Source organism: Larus michahellis, chromosome 9 (genome assembly GCF_964199755.1).
Source record: "Larus michahellis chromosome 9, bLarMic1.1, whole genome shotgun sequence".
NCBI classification, from domain to species: domain Eukaryota; kingdom Metazoa; phylum Chordata; class Aves; order Charadriiformes; family Laridae; genus Larus; species Larus michahellis.
The window spans coordinates 381,246-400,395 of NC_133904.1; the positions used below are offsets into that span (position 1 = coordinate 381,246).

The following is a 19,150-nucleotide window of genomic DNA, read 5'->3' on the forward strand; positions in this document are numbered from 1 at the left end:
TCCAGTGCCTCCCAGCAGAGGTGCCTGGTGTCCCCGGCGCAGGCCGGTACATGCTGGAGGGATGCTGGGGGTAGGGAGAAGCAGCCCCTCAGCTGCTCGCGAAACACTTGCTAAGCTTGTGACGCCGCTGCAAGTGTCTCTGGGGCCACTGGGGTGTGTGGAAGCTTGTGGTGAGACCCACAGCTCAGGCAGAAAATAAAACTACTCCTGGGCCGGGTCCATGGCGGGGGCAGAGGGGGCTGGAGGCAAGTTGGCGTCTGCTGCAGGTCGGGGCAGCCGCAGCGCTGGTGCTGGCGGAGCTGCTCTGACCCTCGAACTTCCCGGGGAGCCGGGCACTGGTGGTGCCAGGGAGCATTAGCAGCACCGGGTGCTCCAGGCAGCAGGAGCCCATGGGGACCAGGGCCAATTGCAGGGTGACCCGCTGGTGGGCGACTGGGGACTCCGGCAGCACGTGGCAGCTCTTGAACTGCTCAACTGAGCAGGTGGCAAAGGGGGCTTTGACCGGGCTCCTCTGGCCTGGCGGGGGGAGCGGCGACTCTGGCTCAAATCTGGGCATCTGTGTGGCTCAGCACGGCGCTGTGGTGCTGCCTGGGGTCTGTGCCCAGGGCCATTGTGCCGCTCCTTCGTGTGACTGTCAGCCGTGGGAAAGCGAGTCAGCAAAACTCCTGTCTGCGATGCTTTTCCCCCAGCTTCCTCTGAAAGAGGAATCAGCTCGGCTCTGTCCTGCAGGTGACCGTGACGCTGCTCTGGGGCCGGGCACAGGATGGAGGGCTCAGCACAAACCACCCGGGAGGTGTCCAGGCTGAGCTGTGCCAGCGCCGGGGACACATGTGACAGTGCTGGGTGGAGGCAATGGCAGCTGCCCCTGCAATGCGTCTGCCAGGGCTGAGTGGTCCCACTGTGACACCAGTGAAGCACTTTGAGGGGGGGAGCGCCTGGGGCTGCTGCAGAGATGGGGGTCCCGGCCATGTGGGAGCAGGCTGGCACCGAGGGATGGGACACGGCTCCATGGGTGCCCACACAGTGGCTGCTCTGTCCTGTGGCCTTTCCAGGCCATGATGGCCAAGCTCAGGGGTGGTGATGGGATGGCCTCCCTTCAGCAGGGCTGCTCAGAGCCCTGGGGACACCCCGGGTCCCCTCCCCAGTCCCTGCAGCCTGTCGGGGAAGCGGGGGCACAGAGGGCACAGAGAGGGGCTGGGGGACAGGCAGGACAGGGCATGGCTGAAGGGGCTTTGTGGGGTGAAACCCCTGTGGGGACGGGGCTGAGCTCAGGCTCCCCAGGGGTGATGGACCACAGCGGGGGTGAGGAAGAGCCCTGGGCTCCTGCAGGGCCGGATCCTTGGTGCGAGGCAGCCGGAGGGGCAGCGGGGCTGGGGGCTGCCCAGCAATGGCAGAGCCGTGTGCCGGCGGTGGCCCCGTGCACGGGGACTGGCAGGGAGGGGAGGAAGCGCAGGAAATCTCGCAATGGCTGTATGGTCAGCACCGGGTTTCCTGTTCCTCCCCAGGAGCCGGAGCTGCACCAGGTCCAGACTGCGCCGGCCCCGGCCCCAGGAGGACGCCAGCGCCAGCCCCGCGGCGGGGACCTCGAGGCACACACAGGTTGGAGGGGCCGTGCCCTGTGGGTCGCTGGCGGGGACAGGGGGCCCCTTTGCGGGGCTGGGGGGGGGTCTCGTCGCTGACCCTCTGGGGGACGAGGGCTGTGCCAGGGGACGTCCTGCCCTGCACAGAGACGTCCCCCAGCACCCTTGTGCTGCTGCTGCGCTTTTGCCATGGGGAAGGGCACCCCACGACTGCGGCTGGGACCAGTTTGGCTCCTAACAGCCATGCTGGAGTCCCAGGTGCTGGGACACATCCAGGCTCAGCACCTTCCTCTGGGGCTCGGCGCCCCGTCCTCCTCCTGCCATCTTCCTGCCTGTGCCCTGGCTCCCAGGAGCTCCCCCTTCCCGGCGTGCCCAGCTGCCCCTGCAGCGGGCGCAGGGGTGATCGTGCCGATGGGCGGCATGGGGCTGGAGCTGCTGGACTGTGAGGGGCCAGTGGCCCGGGCAGGGCGGGGGGACAGCCGTGCTGCCCTCGGGGACCCGCACGCACAGCAGAGGTGACACTGCTCTTTTTGACCCCACACTTCCTCCTCCCCAGCACCGTCCCCGCCGGCCCCAGCTGCCGCAGGGCTTGGGGCGCACTCAGCCCTCCCGCCTGCTTTGAATGCGCTTTGCAAGGCAGATTGCGTGGGGCAGGGAGGACTCTGCCCCCCACCGCCAGCCAACCTGGGCACCACGTCCCGGTGACGGGGCGACGGGGCGGGAGGGTGTGGATGCAAAGGGCCCCAGCCGCTGAGGGGGGCGGTGCGGGGCACGGGACGGCAGCAGCGGCTCAGGCTCTCCCGCAGCTCTGCAGCCTCCTCCCGCCCGGGACGGCGGTGCCATGGGCTTCGGGCCGGAGCTGTGGTGCCCGCAGGGGCACAGCGCGCTGCTGCGGCTGCAGGACAGCGAGCTGCGCCTCCTGGAGCTGATGAAGAAGTGGATGTCGCAGCGCGCCAAGAGCGACCGGGAGTACGCGGGGATGCTGCACCACATGTTCTCCCAGCTGGAGAAGCAGGAGGGCCCCGGGCAGCTCCGCGCCGGCGACCACGGTGGCCAAATCGGGGAGGTAGGGATGTCCCAGGGCGGGAGCTCACCCCGTAGAGCCCAGCACAGCATGGTGCAGTGACAGAGGGTGGCTGTCCCTGACACCCTGTCCCCGCAGTCCTGGTGGGTGCTGGCGAGCCGGACGGAGACACTGAGCCAGATTCTGCGGCGGCACGCGGAGGAGCTGGTGGCGGGGCCACTGGCCAAGCTGAGCCTGCTCATCCGTGACAAGCAGCAGCTCCGCAAGGCCTTCAGCGAGCAGTGGCAGCAGCTCAGCCAGGAATACGCGCGGGTACGCAGGTCCCTGCGGGGGGGACCAGGGAGTCCAACCGGACCCGCTCCCCTGACAGCGTCTCCCTCCCCAGACCACGCAGCAGGAGATGGAGAAGCTGAAGGCGCAGTACCGCAGCCTGGCACGCGACAGCGCCCAGGCCAAGCGCAAGTACCAGGAGGCCAGCAAAGGTGCTGCCCCCCCTGCCCCTCACCTCCCCTGTCCCGTCCCGTTGGGCCCCTTCCCAGCTCCCCTCGTGGGTCAGGGATGGCTGGACATCCCTGCACCCTGCGGGACCCACGGCACAGCCTGGACCAGGTGGGGAGTGCAGGGGCGGGTGGTGCGGGGGGAGCCCAGACTGGCCCCTGGAGAGCCGGCAAAACTCCGTGGGGCTACAGCCCTGGGACGCTGTGCTGCCGGTCGGGAGCATCCCCGTGCACAGGGAGGGGTGTGACTGCCCCGGCCCCCCTGCCGGCCCCGGCACCCCCCTCCCAGCCCCATCACCCGCTCTGGCACCTGCCCCAGCCCCGCCGGGTGCCCCTGCCCCTCGCCGGCTGCTCGGGGGGATGCGCCGCAGGGCTGAGACTGGCGACAGTGGTGGGTGTTTTCCGTGGCCTCTCCCCCCAGACAAGGAGCGGGACAAGGCAAAGGAGAAGTACGTGCGCAGCCTCTGGAAGCTCTACGCCCTGCACAACCAGTACGTGCTGGCTGTGCAGGCAGCCACTCTGCACCACCACCACCACTACCAGCGGGCACTGCCCAGCCTCCACCAGTCCCTCTACAGCCTGCAGCAGGAGATGGTCCTCATCCTGTAAGAGCCCTGCCTTCCCCGTGCCCTGCTGCCCGCCCCGCGCCCCGCTGCCTGCCCCACGCCCCGGCCCTTGGCACCCCCATGGGCCCCGAGAGCCGCAGGCGCTCCCCCCTCCTGACGGAGCCCCGCCAGCCACCTGCATCCTCCCTGCCCCATCGCCTGCCCCACACACCCCCTGCCCCTCGCGGTGATGCCCCGCAGCGCCACACGAGATGTGGGGACCGAGGGTGTGAGCCAGCGGGATGCGGGGACCGGCCTGCCCAGGTGGCAGGGCTGGGACAGGGGCGGTGGCGCCTGGGCACAGGGTCCCTGGGCTGGGGGACACAGGAGCCCAGCAGCACCCGGTGCCCATGCCCCCGCAGGAAGGAAATCCTCGGGGAGTACTACAGCATCAGCAGCCTGGTGCAGGAGGACGTGCTGGCCGTGCACCAGGAGATCGCTGGTGCCATCCAGGCCATCGACCCTGACACCGAGTACAGCGGCTTCATCCAGAGCCACAGGTACGGCCCCGCGCGGCTGCAGCCCCTCAGCCAGGCACGGCCCTGCCAGCCACGGGTGCCGGCGGCCGGCATGGGGAGGTGGGAGGCAGAGCCGCGCTGGGTGCCTGCAGGTATGGCTCCGAAGTGCCACCGGCTGTGTCCTTTGACGAGAGCTTGCTGGAGGAGACTGAGAGCCTGGCGCCAGGGGAGCTGCAGCTGAACGAACTGACCATCGAGAGCGTCCAGCACTCGTGAGTGGGGCTGGGCCATGGGCAGGGGCCACCACTGCCAGCAGCGTGGCTCAGCGCTGTCCGGCACCGATGTCTCTTGCAGCCTGACGTCGGTCGAGGAGGAGCTGGCGGCCGCCACAGAGGCCGTGGGCAGCAAGGAGCAGCGGGTGTGGGAGCTGCAGGCGGAGATCCGGGGCGAGGAGCAGGGCCGGAGCCCCGGGGAGCGGTGAGGTGTGGCGGGCGGGGGGCGAGGGGCCGGGGGCAGCGGGGACTGATCATCCTGTCCCATCCCCAGGGTGCACTTGCTGGGCAAGCGGCAGGGGCTGCAGGAGGCACAGCAGCAGCTGGAGGGCTGCCTCTGCACCCAGGCCAAGCTGCAGGCGCAGCGGGACCTGCTGGCTGGGAAGCTGGCGGAGCTGGGCGCTGGGGAGCCCCTGCCCGCCCTGCCTCTGCAGGAGGACCGGCAGTCCGTCTCCTCCGTGGTGAGTCCCCGGGATCCGCAGGGCTGGGGCATGCTGGGCTCGGGTCTCCCCCGCCCAGCGTACAGCTCACGCCTCCCCCCAGGAGCAGGAGCGGAGTGGGGCCACAGCGCTGGAGACCCTCAAGAACCACATCTCGGGCATCACCAAGTACTTGGTGAGTCCCTGGGCACCCCCGGCTACCCTGCCCTCCCACCCAGCTGCCTTGCCGAGCTTCCCGGCCCTTCGACACCCCATGCCCTCTCCTCTCAGGTCCCACAGCCCCCTCCTGTCCCTGCTGCAGCCCCTCCAGCCCCTGCTCCCCCTGTGCCCAGGGCACAGCTTCCAGCCACCACTGCTGCCCCTACCTCCAGCACGACCTGGGGGCTCGGCTGAGCTCACCCCTGTCTCCATCCAGCTGCCCCCCCCCGTGCCCCTGATCCCGGAGGTGCAGAAGCCGCTGTGCCAGCAGGCCTGGTACCACGGGGCCATCCCGCGCTCAGAAGTGCAGGAGCTGCTGAGCTGCAGCGGGGACTTCCTGGTGCGGGAGAGCCAGGGCAAGCAGGAGTACGTGCTCAGCGTGCTGTGGGACGGGCAGCCCCGCCACTTCATCATCCAGGCTGCCGACGTGAGTGACCGCAGGCGGGGAGAGACGGCTGGGGCTGGCCCTGTGCGGGCAGGCGGGGGTCCCTGCCCAGTCACAACTCCCCGGCTGGGCAGCCGCGGGGCCCCTGGTGTGAGTGCACGGGATGCGTGTGCGTGGTACGAGTTGTGTGCACCCGTCCTCGCATGGGCCAAGCGTGGGGGGATGAGCCCTGCATCGGGCATGTGAATGCCCACTTGTGTGTGCTTGCCATGCCTGGTGTGCATGGCTGTCCTGCGCCATGTGCATGTGCGCTCCATGCGCGCACACTCCTCCATGCGTGCACAGCCACGCGCCCCAGCCCTCGTGAGCACACCCATGTGTGCGCGCAGGAAACCCCTTCAGCCCCTGCTCCCCACAGAACACGTACCGGCTGGAGGGGGAAGGCTTCCCCACCATCCCGCTGCTCATCGAGCACCTCCTGCAGAGCCAGCAGCCCATCACCCGGAAGAGCGGGATCGTTCTGGCCAGGGCCGTCCCCAAGGTGACAGTGGGCAGTGGGGAGGGGGACGAGTCCCCTGCACATGGGGAAACCCTGCCCAGACCCTTCTCCTGCCCAAGAGATCCCCATTCTCCAGCTAGACGTGGTGACTCAGCCCTGGGGGTGGGGACCTGGGGGCTGGGGACCTCCCCTGGGGGCTCTGTGACAGGGAGCTGCAGAGGCGGGGGGGGGATGTGGGCCTGGGGCGGGCTGGGGGACAGCTCACCGCCTTCAGTGTCCACTCGCTGCAGGACAAATGGGTGCTCAACCACGAGGACGTGCTGCTGGGGGAGCGCATCGGCCGGGTGAGTCAGGGTGCTCTGGTCCCTGCCCGCGTGGGGTCTGTGGGAGGACAGGGCTGTCCCAGGGGGTCTGCGGCAGCGCAGGGCTGTCCTCACGGGCACTGCGGGAGGGCAGGGGGTGCCTTGGGCCATGCCACGGCAAGCTGGGCCAGTGCACCCATGTCTCTTGGCAGGGTAACTTTGGAGAGGTGTTCAGCGGCCGCCTGCGTGCTGACAACACCCCCGTGGCTGTGAAATCCTGCCGGGAAACCCTCCCGCCTGAGCTGAAGGCCAAGTTCCTGCAGGAAGCCAGGTCTGTATGGCCGTCACCCTTGTCCCAGCCTCTCTGTCCGTCCTCGGGACCTGGGGCCGTTCAAACCCTGCTGGGACTGTGGCATCCTTGTGCTGAGGGCTGTGTCCCCAGGCTGGCCGGGCAGAGTGTCCTGGTGATGGCACGGAGGTGGCCTGTGCCCAGGGCAACCGGGCCCCTGCACACTCACCGTGCCCATCCTTGTCCCCACAGGATCCTCAAGCAATACAACCACCCCAACATCGTCCGGCTCATCGGCGTCTGCACCCAGAAGCAGCCCATTTACATTGTCATGGAGCTCGTGCAGGGTGAGCAGCCCCATCCTGCAGCCCCCACGCTCACGAGGCAGCTGGTGCACGTGTGTGCAAGCTCGCCACGATGTGCCAGGGCAGCCACCCACCAGCTCGGCCATCCTGGCTGCAGGGGGGGACTTCCTGAGCTTCCTGCGCAGCGAGGGGTCCCACTTGCGGGTGAAGGAGCTGATCAAGATGACGGAGAACGCTGCTGCCGGCATGGAGTACCTGGAGAGCAAGCACTGCATCCACAGGTGGGCTGCAGCAGTGTGGGTGGGTGCCGGGCAGGGCACGGTGAGCCCCGCAGCCCTCGCTGCCCCCCGTCCCATGCCAGGCAGACGGCCCTGGGCACGGCCAGGCGTGTGGCTGATGGCTCTGGGCGGCCCCAGGGACCTGGCTGCTCGTAACTGCCTGGTGACGGAGAAGAACACCCTGAAGATCAGTGACTTTGGGATGTCGCGGGAGGAGGAGGATGGTGTCTACGCCTCCACGGGGGGGATGAAGCAGATCCCTGTCAAGTGGACCGCCCCCGAAGCACTCAATTATGGTATGGGATGGAGCCGGGCATGGCCTGGCAGCCCTGCAGCACAGCTGGGTGCCAGGATTTGGGGGCACACCATCCTGCTCCCACGTGCCGGGTCCTGGGGAGGGAGGCAGAGAGAGCGGGGGTACCCCAGCCCTCGGAGTGTGGGCACAGCCAGGGCAGCGGTGCCACGAGTGTCCCCAGCTGCCAGCATCCGTCCCACACCATGTCCCCAGGCCGATACAGCTCTGAGAGCGATGTCTGGAGCTTCGGGATCCTGCTGTGGGAAGCCTTCAGCCTGGGTGCCGTCCCCTACGCCAACCTCAGCAACCAGCAGATGCGAGAGGCGGTGGAGCAGGGTGAGGGACTTGGGGTCCACTGCGGGCCCACCGTGGAACTGTGCCCACAGGACGGGGCTGTGACGGGTCTGTGAGGGGTGAGGGGCGGGTGGCCCCATCTGCCATGTCGCCATCCCTGCTGCCCCCCAGGCATGCGGCTGGACCCCCCCGAGCAGTGCCCCGAGGAGGTGTACCGGCTGATGCAGCGGTGCTGGGAGTACGACCCCCGCAAGCGGCCCAGCTTCAGCGCCATCCACCAGGACCTCATCGCCATCCGCAAGAGGCACCGGTGAGGGGGGGCACCAGCCGAGGGCCGCCCCCGCTCAGGACAGCACCGTGTGCCCCAGATCCATCCCGCTGTCCCTTGGGGGGACGTGGGTGCTGCGGAGCAGCCGGACACGGCTGTGCCCCCTCCCCAGCGCAGGGCAGGGGGCTCCTGCACAGCCCGGGGATATGGCACCCGTAGCTCCTGCCGGGCTTCATCCTGACTAATAAACCAAGGAGCTCTGCAGCACCGCGTCTGTGGGGTACGGGGGGCGCAGACCCCGCGGGGGGCAGCGTGCTGGTACGGGGCGCACCGGGACGGCCCCGGGGCTGCGGAGGTCTGTCCGGGGGTGTCCCCCAGGCTACCGGGGATGGCCAAGCCTGCCCCGGGGCCACGGGGGTCCTGGCCGGGCCTGTCCCTCCCCGGGGCTGTCGTGGGATGCCCGGGCCTGTCCCCGGGGCTGCGGGGGACCCGGCCGCGTCAGTCCCCGGCAGTTCGGCCCCGGGAGCTCGGGGGTCCCGGCCCGTCGGTGCCGCCCCCGACGCGCTGCCGGCGGAGGGGGCGGGCGGGCGGCGGGGCCGGGGCCGGGCCCGGGGCCGGGCGGGCGGGGCGGCGGGCGGGGCCTGGCCCATCCCGGCCGCGGCAGCCGGCAGGCCCGGGGCGGGCGATGTGAGGAGCCGGGGACGGGCCGCGGAGCCGCCCAGGGTAAGAGCGGAGCGGCCGCGCCCCCGGAGCCGTCCCGCGGTGGGCGGCCCCGGCCCTCCCCGGCTTCGGCCCGGCCCTCCCCTCCCCGGCCCGGCCCGGCCCGGCCCGGCCCGCTCCCCGCGCCGGGCCGCGGCGCAGAGGCCCCGGGCTGCCCGGCTCGGCGGGGCCGCCGCGGCCTGCTCCCGTCCCGCTCCCGTCCGCAGCCCCCGGCGGGCCGGGCCCGAGGCGGCCTTGGGCCTGAGCCGCCCGCCGGCGCCGCTCTGGCCCGGGCTATAAATACCCGGAGCCGGATTAAGCGAAGTAGGACACGGTGGGGGGGGGGCGAGGAGGAGGAGGGTCGCGGTGAGGGGCGGCGGTGGGCAGGGGGGCACCGGGCCGGGCTGCCCCCCAGCCGCCCCGGCAGGGCTCAGCCCAGGGCGAGGGCAGGAGGCACCGTCCCGTCCCATGCCCCCGGCCCCCCGGCCTGCCCCCGCGCCCGGCCTGTCCTCGGCACCGCCGCCGCTGTGCCCCGGTGCAGGTCTGTCCCTGCGGCCCTCCGGCATGAAGCTGAAGAAGCAGGTGACAGTGTGTGGAGCTGCCATCTTCTGCGTGGCCGTCTTCTCCCTCTACTTGATGCTGGACAGGGTGCAGCACGACCCCACGCGCCACCAGAGCGGGGGCAACTTCCCCAGGGTGAGCGGCAGGGCTGTGGGGATGGGACAGCGGGCAAGCGGCCAGGGCTAGCGCGGGCCAGCTGGCACAGCCTGAGGCCGTTCGGTTGCCTGGGCCAGGGCTTGTTCCCTGCTGCTGTCAGTGCACACGGGGGCTGGGACCCACCCGTCAAAGGGCACCGGAGGCTGTCACGGCGGCGTCTGTGTCCCCAGAGTCAGATCTCGGTGCTGCAGAACCGCATTGAGCAGCTGGAGCAGCTGCTGGAGGAGAACCACGAGATCATCAGCCACATCAAGGACTCGGTGCTGGAGCTGACGGCCCACGCGGAGGGGCAGCCAGCACTGACCCACCACACGCCCAATGGCTCCTGGGTGCTGCCCCCCGAGAGTCGCCCGAGCTTCCTCTCCGTCTCCCCACAGGACTGCCAGTTTGCACTGGGGGGCAAGGGCCAGAGCCCAGACCTACAGGTGAGGGGCCGGTGTCTGAGCCCCCCTGCAGCTCAGGGCCCATCTCTGCCAGCATGAGGGTGTCCATGCCTGGGTGTCTGTGGGGTCCTGGCACTACTCTCGGGGGTCTCTCAATCCGGTGGCTGCCCTGAGCCCTGTCTCCCACCCGGCAGATGCTGGCTGTGTACTCCCTGCTGCCCTTTGACAACCAGGATGGCGGTGTGTGGAAGCAGGGCTTTGATATCACCTACGAGCCCAATGAGTGGGATGCTGAGCCCCTGCAGGTGTTCGTGGTGCCGCACTCCCACAATGACCCTGGTGAGCAGTGGCCGAAGGCCAGCAAGGGAGGAGAAGGGCTAGCCTAGCCCCTGCCACCCCACACTGCTGGTGGGGAAGGGCCGGGCCCCGCGCAGTGACCCCCCATGTGCTGGCAGGCTGGATCAAGACCTTTGACAAGTACTACTATGACCAGACACAGCACATCCTCAACAGCATGGTGCTGAAGATGCAGGAGGACCCGCGCCGGCGCTTCATCTGGTCTGAGATCTCCTTCTTTTCCAAGTGGTGGGACAACATCAGCGCCCAGAAACGGGCTGCGGTGCGGAGGTAGGGCTCCTCGCTGACCCCATGGCCGGCGCGGCCCCTGCCCAGAGGCAGGGCGCTGCGGGAGACGCCGGCTGCGAGCATGGGGCTTGTGAGGGAAGGGCCCTGGGGAGACGAGGGCAGCCCTGGCTGCAGTGCCGCGGCCGTGGGCTCCACAGTCCTCACCATGGGGTGCCCTGGCACAGCCAGCAACCTCTTGGTGCCACGAGAGGTCAAAACTCCAGCAGTGCGGAGCGAGAGCCAGGGTGCTGCCAGCGCTGGGGCCTCCGCGGCGGGGGTCTGAGGGGCTGGGGGAGGCAGATCTCGCCCCGCGCTGCTCCCTGCGCTCACAGGGAAGCTGGGAAACTCCCTCTGGTCGCTGTAACTGTGAGCGCTGCCGCAGAGTCTGAGTGGTGCCAGAGCCTCGCAAGGCCCAGGGCGCCCTCGGGGGTGTGAGAGACCTGGAGAGCAGGATTGTGTGGTGGGAGAGGGCCCTCTCATCAGCCCCCCTGCCCCGGGAGGGCTGGGGGTGGAGGACAGAGGGATCATGGGCTGCAGGGCACAGTGGAAGGTGTTGGCCTCTGTGGGGATGGGCTCTGGTTGGGGTCTCAGCCAGCGTGGTGCTGTGGGGGGATGTTTGTTTGTGTGGGGACAGTGTGGGCAGTGGGCCATGGCAGCCAGTGGTTGCGGAGGTGGCTCCAAGATGGGGAGAGGCTCTGCCATGGCCACAGGGCTCGCCACAGGGCTCTGCCCGGAGCTGATCACATCTCGTGTGTGTCCCTTGGAGGCTGGTTGGCAACGGGCAGCTGGAGATGGTGACGGGTGGCTGGGTGATGCCTGACGAGGCCAATTCCCACTACTTCGCCATGATTGACCAGCTGATCGAGGGGCACCAGTGGCTGGAGAAGAACATCGGTGAGAGCCAGGGGATGCCGGGCAGGAGGGGCAGAGTGCTGGGTGGGGGCCTGCGCTAGTGGGCACCCCCATCACTGCCAGGAGCCTGCTCATGGGAGGTGTGGGGCTGATGGGTCTCTGTGTCCCTAGGTGTGACGCCCCGGTCAGGCTGGGCCGTGGACCCCTTTGGGCACAGCTCCACCATGCCCTACCTGCTGAAGCGCTCCAACCTGACGGGCATGCTCATCCAGCGCGTGCACTACGCCATCAAGAAGCACTTTGCTGCGACACAGAACCTGGAGTTCATGTGGAGACAGACATGGGGTGAGGGGCTGCTGGGAGGTGACGGTAGAGGTGGCCCTGCTGGGGCGGGTGGCAGCAGGGAACAGCTACCAACCGCTTTCCCGTGTGGATGGCGAGACGAGCACCAGGTGGTGATGTCTCTGCCCTGCAGCAGTTTTGCCCTGTGGGACAGCCCCAGGGTGACTCCCCAGCCTCTGGCTGAGGCTGCTGTGCTCTCTGGGGTCCCAGCGGGTGAGCCTGCGTGCCAGGTCTGCTCTGCCCTGGCAGCCGTGCCCATGGGCCGCCCGGCTTGGGGATAGGCAAGGCAGAGCCATTGCTGGTGCTCATCTGTCCTTGGTCCCGCAGATCCAGACGCCAGCACCGACATCTTCTGCCACATGATGCCCTTCTACAGCTACGATGTGCCCCACACCTGTGGGCCAGACCCCAAGATCTGCTGCCAGTTCGACTTCAAGCGCCTGCCGGGTGGCCGGATCAACTGCCCATGGAAGGTGCCTCCCCGAGCCATCACCGATGCCAACGTGGCGGAGCGGTGAGTGCTGCAGGGGCAAGGGCAAGTGGCTCTGAGCCCCATGGCCCTGTCTGGGAGCCAGCCTTATGCCCTGGCCCCCCACGGCAGAGCCCAGCTGCTGCTGGACCAGTACCGCAAGAAGTCCAAGCTGTACCGCAGCAAGGTGCTGCTGGTGCCCCTGGGAGACGATTTCCGCTACGACAAGCCTCAGGAGTGGGATGCCCAGTTCCTCAACTACCAGCGCATCTTCGACTTCCTCAACTCCCGGCCCAACCTCCATGTCCAGGTACGTGCAGGGAGGTCTGGGGCAGCGCTGGGGGCTGGGGGGAGCAGGGCCCCACGGGCGGAGGCTGTGGGGAGGCCACCCGCAGAGCCCAGATGGAGGGTGGGCAGTGCTGGGAGGGGCAGAGGGAGGCCCCGGCCACGGGAGCCACAGCAGCTCTCCATTGCGCTCAGGGCTGTGCGTGCCGTCCTGCAGGCGCAGTTTGGGACGCTCTCCGACTACTTTGATGCCCTGTACAAGAAGATGGGCATCGTGCCGGGGATGAAGCCGCCTGGGTTCCCAGTGCTGAGCGGGGATTTCTTCTCCTACGCGGACCGGGAGGATCACTACTGGACAGGCTACTACACCTCCCGACCTTTCTACAAGAGCCTGGACCGGGTGCTGGAGGCCCATCTCCGGTGAGGGGAAGCAGGCTGGGCCCTGGGCAGGGGTTGTGTGCAGGGGGCACGGGCAAGGGTTGGCTGGGCAGCACGCGGGAGCCCTGGCAGTCCCCCGGTCTGTGTCCAGCCACCAAGGCCCTGGGGGGCACAGCCCAGACAGGGCCAAACCCTTGCCCAGCCCCAGGGCAGCGTGTGCCCCCCCTGATCTCCCCGAGGCCAAGGCCTCTGTGCGTGGAGCGCGCGGGCTGGGCACCGTTGGAGCGAGGGCAGGCTGGGCTGGCTGCTCCTCCTCCGCCCTGGCATTGCTCGGCCCGCAGCGCTGGGGCAGCGGAGCAGGGACGCTCGGTGACTCTGTCCCTGCGCAGGGGGGCAGAGATCCTGTACAGCCTGGCGCTCGCCCACGCCCGCCGCGCTGGAGCCGATGGCAGGTACCCGCTCTCCGACTACTCCCTGCTGAGCAACGCCCGCCACAACCTGGGCCTCTTCCAGCACCACGACGCCATCACTGGCACTGCCAAGGAGGCTGTGGCGGTTGACTATGGAGTCCGGTGCGTGCAGGCTGCCGGGCTGCAGCCCTGGGGGACCTGTCTCGGACAGGAGTTGGTGGGCATGGTTGGGAGCGTGGTTGGGTGTGGGGGTCCTGTGGGCCCCCCCTCCCGGGGGGATGTTGGGGGAAGGTTGGGACAGGGCAGGGGAACGGTCCCGGGTGCCTCACTCTGCCTGTGCCCCAGGCTGCTCCACTCCCTCACGAACCTCAAGCGCGTCATCATCAATGCTGCGCATTACCTCGTGCTGGGGGACAAGGACGCCTACCGCCACGACCCCGCTGCACCCTTCCTCAGCACGGTGAGCAGCACCTCCCTCCGTGGCTCCCTGCGCCCCAGTACACGCCGAGCCATGCTGGGGCATCTGTCCCCAGGGAGCACAGCCGGTGCTGCATGAGGGCCTGGGGAAAGAGCCCCAGCTGTGCCTGTGTCCCTGAGCCCAGCTGGCAGGGGTGGTGGGTGCACCCAGCTCTGACTGCTCCTCTCTCCTCTCTCCCCCCAGGATGACACGCGCCCCAGCCAGGACTCCCTCCCAGAGAGAACAGTGGTCAAGCTGGACACTTTGCCCCGGTAAGGGGCTGCCTGCCTTGCTCTGGGGCTTGTGGGGCCATGGTGGGGCAGTGAGGGGGGTACCTGAGGCTCTGTGAAGCAGTGGGTGCGTGCATGGAACCTGTGGGTGGTGTGGGGCACGGGGCAGCCGTGATGCCGTGGGGCTGGAGTGGCCATCCCTGTGTGACCCCACCCCACAGGTTCCTGGTGGTGTTCAACCCGCTGGAGCAGGAGCGCCTGAGCATCGTGCCGGTGCTGGTGGACTCCCCACACGTGCGTGTGCTCTCCGAGGAGGGGCAGCCCCTGCCTTCCCAGCTCAGTGCGCACTGGGGCTCTGCCACTGACGTGGTGCCCGACGTCTACCAGGTATGGGGTGCCCCGGTGCCACTGGCCACCCCCATCCTCAGCCTGCACAGCCCATGTGTGCCAGCGTCCCGTTCTCCCACACTGCTCCTGTGGCCGGGACACCCCGTGAGCCCTCCTCTGTGGCAACAAGAGTCCCTGCACCACAACACAAGCTTCCACTGCTTGCGAACCCCCAGGCCCCCACGCACATCCCCCTCGGCAGAGGCCCCAGAAGCACTGAGATGGGGCCTTTGCCCTGCCAACAGCCAGCAGGTCCTCCGGTGCTGGCTGTCCTTTCACAGAGGGGCTGGCTGAGATCTCCATGCTGCCCGCAGGTGTCTGTCCTGGCCCGCCTGCCCGCGCTGGGGCTGCGTGTGCTGCAGCTGCACAAGTCCTTCAATGGCCACGCCACTCTGAAGTCCTCCGTGCGCCTGTACCTGCACGGCCGGGACTTGCCCGTGCGCAAGCAGGAGGCCGTACCCGTGCACGTCTTCCCAGCCACTGCCGATGACTTCTGCCTGGAGAACCAGCACCTGCAGGCCTGCTTCTCAGGACACTCGGGGCTGCTGCAGGCAAGCGCAGGGGTCTGACGGGTGGCATGGGGCTGAAGGAGGGGAGCGGGGCACAGCACTGCCTCCTGCAAGGTGTGCTCACTGCTGTGCCGGCCCGCGCCCTGCAGAGTATCCGCCGAGCTGGGGAGGAGCGGGAGCAGAGGGTGAGCAGCGAGTTCCTCGTCTATGGCACCAGGACCTCCAAGGACAAAAGCGGAGCCTATCTCTTTCTGCCTGACGGCGAGGCCAAGGTACAGGGACTGGCTCCGAGAGGCAGCTGGCAGCCGTGCGGCACTCCTGCAGGCAGCAGCCTCAGCGCAGCCCTCCTTCCCCCACAGCCCTACGCTCCCAAGGACCCCCCAGTAGTGCGGGTGACGGAGGGACCCCTCTTCTCAGAGGTCACCAGCTACTACCAGCATGTCCAGACCATGGTGCGGCTTTACAATGTGCCAGGTGAGAGAATGCGAGGCTGTGCCGGGGAGGTCGCTGGCGTGGGGGTGCTGGGCGATGCTGCCCGTGGGACACAGCCCCTCACTGCCTGCCCGCAGGGGTGGAGGGCCTGTCCCTGGATGTGTCTTGCCTGGTGGACATCCGTGACCACATCAACAAGGAGCTGGCCCTGCGCTTCAGCACTGACATCGAGAGTGACGACGCCTTCTTCACAGACCTCAATGGCTTCCAGGTATCCGGCAGCCTGGGGAGGGACAGCAGCTGCCCTTGGGGGGACAGTGCCCTGCCACCCAGCACCGCAGGAGCCGCCTGCAGCCACACACCTCTGTCCCTCGGCAGATCCAGCCCCGCAGGTACCAGCGGAAGCTGCCACTGCAGGCGAACTTCTACCCCATGCCCGCCATGGCCTACATCCAGGACATGCAGAGCCGCCTGACGCTCCACACAGCCCAGGCCCTGGGGGTCTCCAGCCTCGGCAGCGGTGAGGAGGGTGCTACGGGGTGGGCGCAGGGGGATGCAGGGGTGGAGGGTGGGCGCAGGGGGATGTAGGGGTGGAGGGTGGTGCAGGGTGGGCGCAGGGGGATGCAGGAGTGGAGGGTGGCGCAGGGTGGGCACAGGGGGATGCAGGGGTGGAGGGTGCTGCAGGGGGATGCAGGGGTGGAGGGTGGTGCAGGGTGGGCGCAGGGTGCTCTGGTCCTGCTGTCTCTGGGGGCTCCCTGGCTGCCCCCAGTCCTGTGGGAGCGTTTCCATGCACGGCAGCAGAGGGGCGCGTGGGGCAGCTGGCTTCTGTTAAAACGCGGGACGCTGGGACCCCATCTCTGCAGGCCAGCTGGAGGTGATCCTGGACCGGCGCCTCATGCAGGATGACAACCGGGGCCTGGGCCAAGGGCTGAAGGACAACAAGCGGACCTGCAACCGGTTCCGGCTCCTCCTGGAGCGCCGCGCCACTGCCAACAAGGTTTGTGGGCTGTGAGGCTGCAGGACGGGGTTTGGGCATGGTGCCGCTCACCTGGAGCGCCCAGCCCTGCCTTGGGATGGAGCAGGGTGAAAGCCGTGCGTGCAATTGGTGCAGGGGGTGTGTGGGGAGGGTGGGATCGGGGAGTGGGGTCTGTCCTGGTGCGGAGCCACGCCACCCTCGTAATCACGGTGTTCTTGTCCCGTCACCTCCCTGCTCTCTATGCATGCGCCATGTCACCCATTCAGAGCTCCGGCTTCTTTTCCAAACTGGCCTCCATGTTTAAAGCCTTTGGCTTCCCCGGCTCCAGGACTGGCAGCCCAGAGGTAACGGCCGGCCTGGCCGCACTGTCTCTCCCTGTCTCGTGCACTAGCTGCTAGCGACTAGCCTAGCCAGGCCCCGTAGTCTGACCATCGGCTAGCCAGGGTCCGTGCAGGCTGCCTGGCTGGCAGCTGCCCTCCCCGTCTGGGTGCTGGGAAAGGGGGTCGTGGCTGGGCGGGAGCAGCTCTGGGTGCCCTGTGCTGGCAGGCGCCTGCTCTCCGAGCACTGCTGGAGAGGCTGCAAGGAGTGGGAGGCCCCGTGGTCCCGTCCAGGCTCTGCCCAGCCCTGCTGCTCCCCTGGCCTGCACTGACCCGCGTGCTCTTCGGCAGGTGCAGGATGGCCGCCCGATCAGCTTCCCCTCCCTGCTGAGCCACATCACGTCCATGCACCTGAATGCCGAAGCCCTGGTCATGGCCGTGGCCCAGGAAAAGATGGCCCCACCAGCCCTGCGCTCCTTCATGCCCCTTTCCACCACCCTTCCCTGCGACTTTCACATCCTGAACCTCCGGATGCTGCAGGCAGAGGTGAGCTGCGCCCCATGAGCGGGGCAGGCATGGCCCCCCGTAGCAGGGTTCTCAGGGAGGGGGCGTCTGGCACCTGCTGTCCCCAGCATTGCGCCTCACACCCCGGCTCCCCAGCAGGACGACTCGCTTCCCTCAGCCGAGGCAGCCCTTATCCTGCACCGCAAAGGCTTTGACTGCAGTCTGGAGGCCAAGAACCTGGGCTTTAACTGCACCACCAGCCAGGGCAAGGTGAGACCGGGCTGCGCCTCCACCCACCGCTTGCCCAGGCAAAGCTGGAGGATGTTGGTTTGTCAGGAAGGGGGTCTGAAGCCTTGCATGAGCCCTGCATCCCCCAGCAAGGACAGGCAGAGCCTGGGATGGGTCAGCCTGGTGCCCTGGGCGCTGTGGGGTCCTGTGAACCGGCTGCTGGCACAGCGCGTGTGGGGCTGCCCCATGCACAGTACTGTGCTGCCAGGCATCACGTCCCACTCATCCAGGCCACTCGCCCTTCTCCCTCCTCTCTCCCTAGCTGGCCCTGGGCAGCCTGTTCCAGGGGCTGGAGCTTGGCTCCCTGCAGCCCACCTCGCTGACCTTGATGTACCCGCTGGGCACGGCCTCCAACAGCACCAACATCCGCCTGGACCCCATGGAAATTGCCACTTTCCGCATCCGCCTGGGGTAGCATCTCCCGGAGTGGGAGAGGAGCAGACTGGCTGGGCAGTGTGGGAGCAGCCACCGAGCCCAGCAGCACCAGCACAGCCTGGGAGAGGCCTGCCAGGGGGCCCCTGGCAGGCAGGCAGGCGCTGGGCACGAGGTGCCGGACTTGCAAAGGCTGCTGCCTTCTAATTTATTAGTCCTGTGTTCTCGGATAGATTTCAGAAGTGAACTGCAGAGGCTGCTGGATGCTGCTGGGGTGTAGAGGACACGGGCCGGGCACTGCTCTGAGCAGAGCACGGCTGGCTGGGGCAGCGGGCCGGGCTTGGATGCTGCCAGCAGGATGGGCACAGCTGCCCTGCTGTGTTCGCTCGGCTGCCCCGGGAGGGTGCTCTCCCCCGTGTCAGGGGCAGGGGCCTGGGCTGGTGCCTGGGCTCCCCCCGACCCCCGGGGCAGCAGGGGGCTGCCAGGAGCCTGGTGGGGTTGGGGCAGCTGGCCGGGGAGGTGCTGTGGATTGGAGACTGAGCTCGCCTGGAGCTTGTAGGAAACACGAGGCTGTTTCAAAGGGCTTCAGTCTGTGCCTGGTTTGTGGTTCTCGCACTGGTCGCGTGGGGGAGCAGGAATAGTGCTCCATGAGGAGACAGGGCAGCGGGGAGGCAGGCTCGGAGCCATGCCCAGGGCCAGTCGGGTTGTGCCCTGCTGGTGTTCCCGGGGCTGAGCCCCTGGGCCCGTGTGAGAGTGCTGCCAGCAAGAGCAAGGGGACGGGGTGCAGACCCAAGTTACGCATCTCCCTCTGTGGGCAGCAACATGTGGGTTAAGCGTGGGGACGGCCCCTCCCAAATTCAGTGCATTTATCCCCCTTTTGGTGTGAGCCTGGTCCGCTGGGGCTGCCGGTGGCAGAGGGGCAGGTGCTGACAGTCACTGGGGACCCTGCAGGGAGAGCGGGGAGGAGACGGGGGGTCATTGCCTGCTGCAGCACCCTGCTGAGGGAGCCAGACCCTGCTCCTGTGCACAGGGCTGTGCCCGGTTTTCCAGAGCAGGCTGAGAGGGAGCTGTGCGAAGCCCTCAGCAGCTGTGATGCTCTGGTGCCTGGGGAGCACGGCCGGCTGGTCCGCAGTGCCCCAGGGACTGCGGGAAGCCATGTCACTGGGAGCATCCTCCTGGTTGCTGTGGGGACCGCAGGGGCTGCCGCGCTCCCCTCACCCCCCCGGGGCTAATTACTGCGAAGGGGTGTGGGCAGAGAGGGCCGCAGGGAGGGCTGGCGAGGAGGTGGTGCTGGCTGAGCTGTGTCTCTGCTGCCGCACAGCCTCCTTGGCCACGGCCCCAAGAACGGTCAGAGTGCGTGGAGCCGGCACGGAGCAGCCCTGGCAGCTCGGACCTTCGCACCGCCCCAGGGCGGCACAGCAGGGCAGGACCCCAGGCCTTGTGGTCGGCTGGGGGTGCGAGCACGCTGCGGGGCTGTGCCGGGGAGCGGGGGACCACAGCGCTGTGCTGGCACAGCGTACCACCCGTGGC

General features: G+C 68.5%; 2 protein-coding genes across 19 annotated transcripts; both read left to right on the forward strand.

Annotated features, from left to right (window-relative positions):
• Nucleotides 1-1,282: 1,282 nt before the first annotated feature.
• FES (FES proto-oncogene, tyrosine kinase) lies at nucleotides 1,283-8,252 on the forward strand. Of its 2 annotated transcripts, XM_074600130.1 has the most exons (19): nucleotides 1,284-1,599; nucleotides 2,387-2,646; nucleotides 2,743-2,916; nucleotides 2,990-3,086; nucleotides 3,523-3,706; nucleotides 4,069-4,206; nucleotides 4,317-4,436; nucleotides 4,519-4,641; nucleotides 4,711-4,897; nucleotides 4,980-5,051; nucleotides 5,292-5,501; nucleotides 5,878-6,000; nucleotides 6,249-6,302; nucleotides 6,473-6,591; nucleotides 6,802-6,896; nucleotides 7,012-7,135; nucleotides 7,271-7,428; nucleotides 7,641-7,763; nucleotides 7,893-8,252. In XM_074600130.1, the coding sequence occupies exons 1-19, from the start codon at nucleotides 1,287-1,289 to the stop codon at nucleotides 8,033-8,035; spliced, it is 2,817 nt and encodes a 938-aa protein (XP_074456231.1). In that variant the 5' UTR covers nucleotides 1,284-1,286; the 3' UTR covers nucleotides 8,036-8,252. The 2 variants fall into 2 exon arrangements, with proteins under 2 accessions (XP_074456232.1, XP_074456231.1); XM_074600131.1 differs by lacking the exon at nucleotides 5,878-6,000 and having other exon boundaries at nucleotides 1,283-1,599.
• A 364-nt stretch (nucleotides 8,253-8,616) lies between these two features.
• Nucleotides 8,617-18,204, forward strand: MAN2A2 (mannosidase alpha class 2A member 2). Of its 17 annotated transcripts, none has more exons than XM_074600691.1 (24): nucleotides 8,617-8,712; nucleotides 9,230-9,384; nucleotides 9,576-9,830; nucleotides 9,983-10,127; nucleotides 10,244-10,415; nucleotides 11,179-11,306; nucleotides 11,436-11,609; nucleotides 11,934-12,120; nucleotides 12,208-12,385; nucleotides 12,578-12,780; nucleotides 13,128-13,310; nucleotides 13,494-13,608; nucleotides 13,810-13,877; nucleotides 14,057-14,222; nucleotides 14,537-14,773; nucleotides 14,881-15,003; nucleotides 15,091-15,205; nucleotides 15,301-15,434; nucleotides 15,542-15,683; nucleotides 16,027-16,160; nucleotides 16,406-16,483; nucleotides 16,808-17,002; nucleotides 17,117-17,230; nucleotides 17,511-18,204. In XM_074600691.1, exons 2-24 carry the CDS (start codon nucleotides 9,253-9,255, stop codon nucleotides 17,661-17,663), a joined length of 3,531 nt encoding a protein of 1,176 aa, XP_074456792.1. In that variant the 5' UTR covers nucleotides 8,617-8,712; nucleotides 9,230-9,252; the 3' UTR covers nucleotides 17,664-18,204. The 17 variants fall into 17 exon arrangements, with proteins under 17 accessions (XP_074456792.1, XP_074456798.1, XP_074456799.1 ...); XM_074600697.1 differs by lacking the exon at nucleotides 16,406-16,483 and having other exon boundaries at nucleotides 9,576-9,665; nucleotides 9,783-9,830; XM_074600698.1 differs by lacking the exon at nucleotides 16,406-16,483 and having other exon boundaries at nucleotides 9,576-9,665; nucleotides 9,783-9,830; nucleotides 17,120-17,230.
• The last annotated feature ends 946 nt before the right edge of the window (nucleotides 18,205-19,150 follow it).

Excerpts from the sequence above, each read along its gene's own strand:
- FES (XM_074600130.1), top strand. The coding sequence starts at position 1,287 with ATGGACCACAGCGGGGGTGAGGAAGAGCCCTGGGCTCCTGCAGGGCCG. Across the intron at positions 4,642-4,710 it reads GGCCGGAGCCCCGGGGAGCG|GGTGCACTTGCTGGGCAAGC; the intron begins GTGAGGTGTGGC and ends TCCCATCCCCAG. Across the intron at positions 7,136-7,270 it reads AGCAAGCACTGCATCCACAG|GGACCTGGCTGCTCGTAACT; the intron begins GTGGGCTGCAGC and ends GGGCGGCCCCAG.
- MAN2A2 (XM_074600683.1), top strand. The coding sequence starts at position 9,157 with ATGCCCCCGGCCCCCCGGCCTGCCCCCGCGCCCGGCCTGTCCTCGGCA. Across the intron at positions 11,610-11,933 it reads CATGTGGAGACAGACATGGG|ATCCAGACGCCAGCACCGAC; the intron begins GTGAGGGGCTGC and ends TTGGTCCCGCAG. Across the intron at positions 14,223-14,503 it reads TGGTGCCCGACGTCTACCAG|AGGGGCTGGCTGAGATCTCC; the intron begins GTATGGGGTGCC and ends GTCCTTTCACAG.